The 11,451-nt window shown below is 40.3% G+C and overlaps 1 protein-coding gene across 2 annotated transcripts; it reads left to right on the top strand.

The window, feature by feature from the left end:
- The first annotated feature begins 5,378 nt into the window (after positions 1-5,378).
- On the top strand, positions 5,379-11,233 carry LOC146367258 (angiopoietin-related protein 3-like). 2 transcript variants are annotated; one of them, XM_084911542.1, is made up of 3 exons: positions 5,379-9,431; positions 9,695-9,805; positions 10,539-11,233. In XM_084911542.1, the coding sequence occupies exons 1-3, from the start codon at positions 8,925-8,927 to the stop codon at positions 10,575-10,577; spliced, it is 657 nt and encodes a 218-aa protein (XP_084767668.1). In that variant the 5' UTR covers positions 5,379-8,924; the 3' UTR covers positions 10,578-11,233. The 2 variants fall into 2 exon arrangements, with proteins under 2 accessions (XP_084767668.1, XP_084767667.1); XM_084911541.1 differs by having other exon boundaries at positions 9,695-11,233.
- The last annotated feature ends 218 nt before the right edge of the window (positions 11,234-11,451 follow it).

Raw genomic sequence — 11,451 nt, 5'->3', positions numbered from 1 at the left:
CGTACACATTTGCTGTACTTCTCTCTGGGATAACTTCCGGGAAAATGCGGGATTGCTAGCAAGGCTACAAATACACACAGCCGCTCTATCACGTGAGGCGTACTGCTCCCACGTGCTAGGTTATGAGCCGAGTTGGGAGTTACTCCGTGTTGCAAGTTTTGTGAGGTGCTTTTTTGATATTTAATGGATCGGATTACATTTTTTTTTAAAATTTTTCTCCGATATCCGATCCAGTAATTTACGTCAGTATCGGACCGATACCGATAGGTAATATCGGATAGGTCCATCTCTAGTTACAATGCATTCATATTCGCCATAGGTATTTTGATTATGAGCTAGAAAGCTGTAACCATCCAAAGCAGACTTACTTGGAGCTACAACACTGTGATAGTATGTGCACCTGCCTGTATGATATCAACCTTGATTAAACAAAAATGTGTTTTGTTCACAATGTTGCAGAAAAGGATCCTTAACCCACAATCCCAAATTGAAACAGTGATTTCTCTGATTGGTGTTAAAACTAATTTCGGCTAATATACCGATGGTAAACCCAGGAAATACGCTAGAAACTGTCAAAACACAAATATTTTTGAAAATCTTTAAAACTTATTTAAAACTAAAAATGATGTTGTTATTCATTAGGCAAATAAAAAAACGAATTCCCATTTTGAAATCCAAATTTGAGCCAGGCTACTGAAAAGTCAGAAATGAATCACACATAACATTCAACCACTAAAACTAATTTTTCTGTTATAGAAAGGAAACAACTGCAATTTGTATTTGTAATTTAATCTAATCTAAAAAATAATGATTTGCTTATTTTTTTCGTAAAATAGTGTTTTCCAAAGCGATTTTAAGAAAATGAACGAAAATGTGTAGATTGAGTCGAAAGGGTTCTCGTGTTTTGTCGTTTTTCCGATCTCGTCATGTAGGAACGTGTTGGGTACCCGAAAGCGTAAAATGTTGACGATTTGTCACCTAGCGTAAAATATTATGCTTAGGAAGTGAGAACGTGTTGAAATAAAGCCTAACAGTGCTGCTAGCATTGATGTAGACTGGTCATCTTTCTTTGCCTCTCATTCAGTTTATTCCGTTATGAAGTTGTAAGCTTTAAGAGTTGGCTCTTTGTCTGTCAGTCAGTGAGATTATGCTGAGATTATTAGTCCTGAGCAAAATTTGTTAAATTTGTTGCAAAGAAGGAGCCTATAGGCAAAGGAAGAGCAAAGTAAAGTAAATCTGTGTCCTCAGGCCACGAGAACTACATTTCAGAATGAAAAACTACAATCACACAGTTCACAGTATGCGTGTAAGTCTATGACAAGATGCTGCTCAACAAGCTGTAACCACTGCCTTGTGCCCTGCAGGGTTAGCTCTGCCATGGATGGAAAGCGAATTAGCTAGAATTAGCAAGAAATACTCCCCTTTCCATTACCCAAGCAGACAACTGACTCCGAGAGGGATTGTGGTTTGAACTGAGGGAAAAGAGGAAAAAAAAACAAGTCTTTATTGGAGCAAATGACTGCTGACGGACAGACCACATACTGCAGAGAACTTGCCAAGAGGAAAAAATGTCCTCAAAGGCAGTTTCAGAGAAAGATTTACTGTTGCATCATATATAAAGAGAAATATGGCTTATAAAATAAGTTTGTAATTTACTTCAAATATTTTGTTAAAAAGAAAATGAGTAGTTAATCATTAGCTCACACAAATAGACCATTCGGGCTTGCCTGCCGCAGGGTATTAATTTTCCTCCCATTTAGATGAAGCTGCTTTCTGCTGGAAAGTACAGCTTGAGGTTTTTTGCCGAGAGGCAGGTTCTCCTTCAAGCAAGAATCGTGCTAAAGAAAAAGTGTAACGTGTTCTCTGAAGTTTCATTCTGATGAAATAATCTGTATTTTCCCAGTCTGGTCTGCAATCTTAACCAGCCAAAATCATTATCCTTTGGCTTTTTACACTTCAAACACATAGATTTTACAATGTGGACTTTGTCAGTTAAAGAACAACTGAAACAACACAAAGCAGATGGAAGAGTTTAAAGTGGGTTAGTTGACCTAAAGGTCTCATACAGCTGGCATCTTTCCCCAAATTATATCCATTATGTAACTGCGGTTTGTGGTGAGGGGAGCTGCAAGGTAAGCTGAGGCTGCACTGGCCAAATAAAACAGTCATGAAACAGTAACCTATGAGCGTATGAATTGAGACCAGTCAATCACCCAGATGCCCACAGGCTCTTGATAACCTAAGTTATTCAGTAATACAATAGCAGATTAGTCTAATAGAATCAGTTTACATCTATTTGATAGCTGGCCTTGGTATTTTTAAGCAGAAGAAATAAATAAATAGTGTGGATGAGCATTAGACAAAAAGCATTAGTTTGCACTTTATCTTGTTTTCAGAGGCAAAACACAGGCAGCAGTAACAGTTACTATAATAGCTAAACTCTATTCTTTATTTGGGGTGAAAGAAGAAAAACACTTAATGTGTAACATGTTCAATTTTAAAATACACTGTGTTATTTGAACCTTTAAACGCAAACAGCTGTTGTTGTAAACTAGCATGGTGCAAGCATGATGCTTTATACTTTTAGGTAAAGTCCCTCTGATATGATGTTATATAGTTTCTTTTATCTTATGAGGGTTTATAAAAGTTTGTCACATTTCATAGCATTTCATAGCAGCCAAAAAAACAAATACAAAAAAAAAATACACACATAATGTAAAAGGCTGTGAGTGGTTTAGTTTCTTTGTTTGTTTCAGACACCCGCATACAATCGACCTTTCAGACAGCAGAGCCTTTGGTGGAAGTCTGGGCTGAGGACTAAGTTTATTGTGTACACACTGTGGCCCCCATACAACCGTCATAGTTAACATTTAACTGACAGGCGCCACCACAATTGAGAGTGTTATTTTCGTACGTTCTTGTGTGTGTGTGTGTTTCATGTATTATTGATGTCGCAGGGACCTAAATCTCTTACGGGGACATTTCTTCTTTTGGGGGGACGTGTAGAGTAAAGAATCGGTGGAACAGGTGTTTGATCCTCGGGGATGTTACACATCTATACGGCCTTTCAAAACCACAGAGTTGTTATTAATTGATCCTGTGTAATTTGGGTCATCTTTTAAAAAACAAATTACAAATAAACCCACCATACTACTGCAACAACAAGAGGGGACCAGCCATGACCTTATTTAAAGGTTAGTTCAAGGCATTCTCACACTGTCCTGGCTCAGAGGAAAACATCTTCAGAAAGATTAAATGAAATAACGACTTTTAAGAGGCATTAACATTTCTGTAACATTTCTGTTCAAACTATTTTTTTATACTTTGTTTCCAAGGAGCCCGACTTTCTTGCCATTTCCTATGCTGGTCTTGAGTAACAGTTCATGTTTTCTGAAAAGTTTTCTGAAAGTTTTTCTTTGTGTTTGTTTGTTTGTTTGTTTAAGTCACTTAACACTGACTTATAAATCTTTCAAGCACAGACAAGAAAATACACCAAATTATATCTTTAGGCACTTTGCTACTAGTTTCCAGTGAAAATACATTTGTTTACATTTCTTTAGTTTTCTAAAATTTTCTTTTGCATTTTCTTCTTAAAATGAGAGGCATATAATGCTCGCTCTGCGGTAGAGTATCACTTCCTGTTCCTGCTCAAACACAGTGGTGTTTCTGAGTAGCTTATTTGCTTAGCAATTTAATTAACAACTTTTAAATACATTCTTCTTTCATAGTATAATCTTCACGTGCTTCATTCGAAGCACACTTTCTGTGTACTCACTACCTAATTTATAGCCAAAGTATTCACTCACTGTCTCTGTACTGTTTCGCTAGCTTAGCTTAGCTCGTAGCCGACTCGTTAGCACCATGGCTACTTCACCTGTCCCTCCTGCACTTTCTTGCTCATTGTGTCAGATGTTTAGTTACTCCTCGGCCTCCTTTAGCAGTAATGATATCTGTAACAAATGTAGCATATTTGCAGCTCTGGAGGCCAGGATTACTGAATTGGAGACTCGGCTTCGCACCCTTCATTCACCCGTAGCTAGCCAGGCCCCTGTAGCTGGTGCAGCCGAAGATAGCGTAGGCCCCGCTAGCTGTTCCCCGGCAGACCCCAAGCAGCTGGGGAAAGAGGGCGGCTGGGTCACGGTGAGGAGGAAGCATAGTCCTAAACAGAAGCCCCAGGTACACCACCAACCCGTTCATGTGTCTAACCGTTTTTCCCCACTCGGTGACACACCTGCCGGGGGTCAAACTCTGGTAATTGGTGATTCTGTTCTCAGACATGTGAAGCTAGAGACACCGGCAACCATAGTCAATTGTCTTCCAGGGGCCAGAGCAGGCGACATTGAAGGAAATTTAAAACTGCTGGCTAAGGGTAAACGTAAATTCAGTAAAATCATAATTCACGTCGGCAGTAATGACACCCGATTACGCCAATCGGAGGTCACTAAAATCAATATTGAATCGATGTGCAACTTTGCTAAAACAATGTCGGACTCTGTAGTTTTCTCTGGTCCCCTCCCCAATCAGACCAGGAGTGACATGTTTAGCCGCATGTTCTCCTTAAATTGCTGGCTGTCTGAGTGGTGTCCCAGAAACGATGTGGGCTTCATAGATAATTGGCAAACCTTCTGGAGGAAACCTGGTCTTGTTAGGAGAGACGGCATCCATCCCAGTTTGGATGGAGCAGCTCTCATTTCTAGAAATATGGACAAATTTATTAAACCCCCCAAAATATGACTATCCAGAGTTGGGACCAGGAAGCAGAGTTGCAGTCTTACACGCCTCTCTGCAGCTTCTCTCCTCCTGCTACCCCCCCAAAAACCCATCTCCATAGAGACTGTGTCAGCTTCCAAAAAGACAAAAAACAAACTAAAAACCAGCAACAAACAACTTAAACATAAACAATTACAAAGAAAGAACAGTACAGTATCCACATCTGAACCAAAGAGTAAAACAGTGAAATGTGGATTATTAAATATTAGGTCTCTCTCCTCCAAGTCTCTGTTAGTACATGACTTAATAATTGATCAACAAATTGATTTACTCTGCCTTACAGAAACCTGGTTGCAGCAGGATGGTTATGTTAGTTTAAATGAATCAACACCCCCGAGTCATTCTAACTACCAGAAACCTCGAAGCACAGGCCGAGGGGGCGGTGTGGCAGCAATTTTTCACACCAGCCTATTAATTAATGAAAGACCAAGACAGACTTTTAATTCATTTGAAAGCCTGATGCTTAACATTGTCCACCCCAGCTGTGAAACTCAGAAACCAGTCTTACTTGTTATCATCTATCGTCCACCTGGGCCTTACACAGAGTTTCTGTCTGATTTCTCAGACTTTATATCTAATTTAGTTCTGAGCTCAAATAAAATAATTATTGTGGGTGATTTTAACATCCATGTAGATGCTAAAAATGACAGCCTCAACATGGCATTTAGTCTGTTACAATAATTGATTACACAGCGGTGGAGAGTAGATTTTATCAAAGTAGATGTCTTTCTGAAAGCGCTGTAACTAAGTTTAAGAATATAATCCACCCACTGTTATCATCTTCAATGCCCTGTACCAACACAGAGCAGAGCAGCTATCTGAACGCTACCCCAACAGAGGTCGATTATCTTGTTAATAATTTCACCTCCTCACTACGTACGACTCTGGATACTGTAGCTCCAGTGAAAACTAAGGTCTCTAATCAGAAGTACCTGACTCCGTGGTATAATTCTCAAACACGTACCCTAAAGCAGATGACTCGTAATCTGGAGAGGAAATGGCGTGTCACAAATTTAGAGGATCATCATTTAGCCTGGAGAAATAGTTTGCTGCTTTATAAGAAAGCCCTCCGCAAAGCCAGAACATCTTACTATTCATCACTGATTGAAGAAAATAAGAACAACCCCAGGTTTCTCTTCAGCACTGTAGCCAGGCTGACAAAGAGTCAGAGCTCTGTTGAGCCAACCATCCCTTTAACGTTAACTAGTAATGACTTCATGAACTTCTTCACAAATAAAATTTTTATCATTAGAGAAAAAATTACCAGTAATCATCCCACAGATGTAATATTATCTACAGCTACTCTTAGTACCATTGATGTTAAGTTAGACTCTTTTTCTCCAATTGATCTTTCTGAGTTAACTTCAATAATTACTTCCTCCAAACCATCAACGTGTCTTTTAGACCCCATTCCTACAAAACTGCTCAAAGAAGTCCTGCCATTAATTAATTCTTCGATCTTAAATACGATCAACCTATCTCTAATGGTCGGCTATGTACCACAGGCCTTCAAGCTGGCTGTAGTTAAACCTTTACTCAAAAAGCCATCTCTAGACCCAGCAGTCTTAGCTAATTATAGGCCAATCTCCAACCTTCCTTTCATATCAAAAATCCTTGAAAGAGTAGTTGTCAAACAGCTAACAGATCATCTGCAGAGGAATGGTTTATTTGAAGAGTTTCAGTCAGGTTTCAGAGCTCATCACAGCACAGAAACAGCTTTAGTGAAGGTTACAAATGATCTTCTTATGGCCTCTGACAGTGGACTCATCTCTGTGCTTGTCCTGCTAGACCTCAGTGCAGCGTTCGATACTGTTGACCATAATATCCTATTAGAGCGATTAGAACATGCTGTAGGTATTACAGGTACTGCACTGCAGTGGTTTGTATCATATCTATCTAATAGACTCCAATTTGTGCATGTAAATGGAGAGTCCTCTTCACACACTGAGGTTAATTATGGAGTTCCACAGGGTTCAGTGCTAGGACCAATTCTGTTTACATTATACATGCTTCCCTTAGGCAGCATCATTAGAAGACATAGCATACATTTTCACTGCTATGCAGATGACACCCAGCTCTATCTGTCCATGAAGCCAGATAACACACACCAATTAGTTAAACTGCAGGAATGTCTTAAAGACATAAAGACCTGGATGGCCGCTAACTTTCTGCTTCTTAATTCAGATAAAACTGAGGTTATTGTACTCGGCCCTGAAAATCTTAGAAATATGGTATCTAACCAGATTCATACTCTGGATGGCATTACCTTGGCCTCCAGTAACGCTGTGAGGAACCTTGGAGTCATTTTTGACCAGGACATGTCCTTCAACGCACATATTAAACAAATATGTAAGACTGCTTTCTTCCATTTGCGCAACATCTCTAAAGTTAGAAATATCCTGTCTCAGAGTGACGCTGAAAAACTAGTTCATGTATTTATTACTTCCAGGCTGGACTACTGTAATTCATTATTATCAGGATGTCCAAAAAACTCACTGAAAAGCCTTCAGCTAATCCAAAATGTTGCAGCAAGAGTACTGACAGGGACTAGAAGGAGAGAGCATATTTCTCCTGTTTTGGCTTCCCTTCATTGGCTTCCTGTTAAGTCCAGAATTGAATTCAAAATCCTGCTCCTCACATACAAGGTCTTAAATAATCAGGCCCCATCTTATCTTAATGACCTTGTAGTACCATATCACCCTATTAGAGCACTTCGCTCTCGCTCTGCAGGCCTACTTGTTGTTCCTAGAGTATTTAAAAGTAGAATGGGAGGCAGAGCCTTCAGTTTTCAGGCCCCTCTTCTGTGGAACCAGCTTCCAGTTTGGATTCGGGAGACAGAAACTATCTCTACTTTTAAGATTAGGCTTAAAACTTTCCTTTTTGCTAAAGCATATAGTTAGGGCTGGACCAGGTGACCCTGAATCCTCCCTTAGTTATGCTGCAATAGACGTAGGCTGCCGGGGGATTCCCATGATGCATTGAGTTTTTCCTTTCCAGTCACCTTTCTCACTCACTATGTATTAATAGACCTCTCTGCATTGAATCATATCTGTTATTAACCTCTGTCTCTCTTCCACAGCATGTCTTTATCCTGTCTTCCTTCTCTCACCCCAACCGGTCGCAGCAGATGGCCGCCCCTCCCTGAGCCTGGTTCTGCCGGAGGTTTCTTCCTGTTAAAAGGGAGTTTTTCCTTCCCACTGTCGCCAAAGTGCTTGCTCATAGGGGGTCATATGATTGTTGGGTTTTTCTCTGTATCTATGAAGCGCCTTGAGGCGACTTTTGTTGTGATTTGGCGCTATATAAATAAAATTGAATTGAATTGAATTATAATGGCGTTTTATGTACCAGCAAGGTGATTTCCAAAGAGCTATTAGCTGAAGGCTTAGCAGATCTCAGCATGGTGTGCAGGCTGTCCTTTAAAATTTTGACCTGGACAAGTGGAAGACAAAAGAAGAAGTGACATGCCTAACAAACTATCTACAGCAGATTAATGCCCTTAAGAAATAGGAAAAAATCCATCAAAGACCTGACACAGCATCTGACAGATGGATCTGGCCTTTCAGATGATCTATTTACTGTTCACTGAAGCCTCAGAAATGGTCTCAGTGAAAGGGTGTCTGTGAAGAAGCTTAAAAACATACCTGGATAGAAAAACACATAATAGAAAGGTATCAGTCGAGGATTGGTGACTAAGAACCAAACAAATCCAAAGATCTTTGCTGTGTTTGGGGATTTCAGACTGCGCTGATGAATAAAGGCAGTCATTTCATTCAACTTTGTTAGAATTGTAAAATCTCTGTATTTTCCTGTTTGCACAGGTTTTCACAGTCCTGTACACTAGCTTCAAACATCACATCTATATAATTTATAGATGTATTATATATACATTTAGCAACAATTATGATTTTTGTGTTATTCTGTGAATGAATGCTGTTGTATCATCCCAAGTGACGATAACACTTACATACTAATCTTTAAAATTTGAATAAAGCATAAGTTCCAAACAGACTTTCAACAGTCCCTGAGAGGAGAAAACTACATTCTGTAGAAAGCTGTTGATTCAGCTAACGTGGTAATCATTAATCTGATATCAGACAGAGTATAAAGCTCTGGATCTTCACTCAGGAACTCTTCATCCCGTCACAGAGCGAGGTATGAGAATAACACGAATTGTTTTCATGTTTGCCCTGGCTGCTGCTTGTGTTCCTGCCCTCTGTGGCAAAGAGGAACCTCCGGTCCTCCACCTCGAGGCTCCTGCTGAAAGTCGGTCCCGCTTTGCTGCTTTGGATGATGTGTATCTCCCGGCAAATGGCCTCCTCCAAATGGGTCAGAGCCTGCGGCAGTTTGCGCAGAAAACAAAGGCACAGATAAATGATATCTTCCAAAAACTCAACATCTTCAATCGCTCTTTCGGCCAGCTGTCAGTGCTGGCCAGCGAAATCAAGGTGACAGAAGAAGAACTGAAGAGTACTGCTACTGTGTTAATGGCCAACAATGAAGACATCAGGGGCTTTTCTGAAGAGATCAGCTCCAAGATGAACAGCATCCTGCAAGAGAAAAGTCAACTGCAGAATAAAGTGGAGGGCCTCGAGGAGAAACTGAGCAGTCTGTCACTTGGCCTTGTGCCGAGTGAACGAGCAGCAGAGATCAATAGCCTTAGGGTGAGTAACCTGTTGTTAGAAAGAAAACCTGCACTTATGTTTCTGTACTTTGCTGAGGTAAAAAAAAAAAAAAAAGATCACTGCAACAGTATTGTGCAACAATAAACTCTAAAATAAATCAGACAACCTTTATGCTTTTTGGCTACTACAATAATCTTTGTTTTCCATCTATTCTCTCAGTGTTTGAATGCTGTTATACAAGCTCACAATACTATATTATTATTAACAATCATTCTTTGTTTTCAACATTCATCCCTGATCAGGAGGTGATCCAGAGCCAGGAGCAAAGCATTACACAGCTGCTGAAGGCCATGAGGGAACTAAGTGACCAGCTCATCTACCAGAGGACAAAGATCAATATTCTAGAGGAAAAGGTAAATAATAGAGACCTCAGTAAAAATGATTGGCATCTTATGATTGTTTTGTTTGGTGGTGAATCTTCATCCATAACAAATGTGCATAACGCTGGGAAGGGTTTAGCTAACTGAGAAAATAAAATACATGATTCACCTCCTGTCGTCACTTCAGTCAGAGTGAATACATTCCACTCAAATGCAACTTTAGTTGTAATCATCTCCAAGTACCTGGCAAGAGCATCTCTAGAGCAGCAGAAGATCACACTGGGGGGTCTACCCTGTTAGCTAAGAACAGGAAATGGAATCTACAATTCAACAAACTCACCAAAATTGGACAATAGAAGATCAGAAAAAGGTTGCCAGTTCTGATGAAAGCAGCGTGAAGCTCATGAGAGCATGGATCCATCCTGCCTTGGGTTAATGGTTAGATATGGTGGTGGTGTAATGATGTGGGGGATGTTTTCTTGGCACACTTGGGGTGTTTTGTACTGACTGAGCATTGTTTGACTGTCACAGCCTACCTAAGTATTGTTTCTGACCATGTCCATGAATTATACTGTGATATGTGCGCACATACAAGCATGTGCAGCCTCCAGTCTCCAAATCTAAATCTTACTGAGATGCTGATCATCTGAGCCAGTGCTGTAATGCTTTATACATTTCACTGAAAAAGCTTTTGAAGATTTCTACATAGAGTCAGTGAGAGGATTTTTTTCTGCAAGCCAAAGGTTTTTCTGACAATTTTCCACAGCTGACAGACAACATGTTAGCTAGCCCAGGAGACCATTGAGAGGATGCCAGAAACCTTCAGCGCTGAAGCTCCAACACTCACCCCTTACCTGACCTCAGGCTCTACCAGCAGGACCAAAACAATCAATATTATGGATAATGAAGCTTAAGGTGATGTTGTGAGCGACTTAATGGTTTTATATCTGTAATGTGTTATTAAAAACCTGAAATATTCAATCAGACCTCGAATGCTCATCATTTACAAGCGTGTCCAGGATATTTCCTGTGGTTTTCAGCACATCATTAATACAGTTTTCATGAGAGAACTGTGCAAATAAGGGCTAAATGAATGCGACTGATAAATATAGACTCCGCTACTAACAATTACAAAAAAGAATAAGACCTCTAAAGATAGTTATTTATCAGTAACGGGTTATTGGTTAATTTAACACATACAGTATGAAATTGGTCACCAGTCACAGTATCAACACATTGTTTGATTTGTACATCCCAAATTTGTGTAATAAATGGCCTGCATTTGTATAGCGCTTTACTCAGTCCCTAAGGACCCCAAAGCGCTTTACACTACATTCAGTCATTCACCCATTCACACACCCATTCACACACTGGCAATGGCAAGCTACATTGTAGCCACAGCTGCCCTGGGGCGCACTGACAGAGGCGAGGCTGCCGGACACTGGCGCCACCCTGACGCCCTCTGACCACCACCAGTATCTTGCCCAAGGATATTTGGCATGCAGCCAGGAGGCAACCTGGGATCGAACCACCGATCTTCTGATTAGTGGCTGACCTGCTCTGCCACCTGAGCTACAGCCACTGTGTGCTGTATACAAGGCAAAAAAAAGCCCAAAAAAAAGCCAAAAATCCTGTCTGGGAGGTGTGAGGCACTAAGTAGTGCAAACTAATTATTGTTT

The sequence above is a fragment of the Perissodus microlepis genome, chromosome 18, assembly GCF_051167445.1.
Source record: "Perissodus microlepis isolate ML-2025 ecotype Zambia chromosome 18, ASM5116744v1, whole genome shotgun sequence".
NCBI lineage: Eukaryota > Metazoa > Chordata > Actinopteri > Cichliformes > Cichlidae > Perissodus > Perissodus microlepis.
Note: the sequence above shows the minus strand (reverse complement) of the source record. Positions and strands in the feature narration are given on the sequence as shown.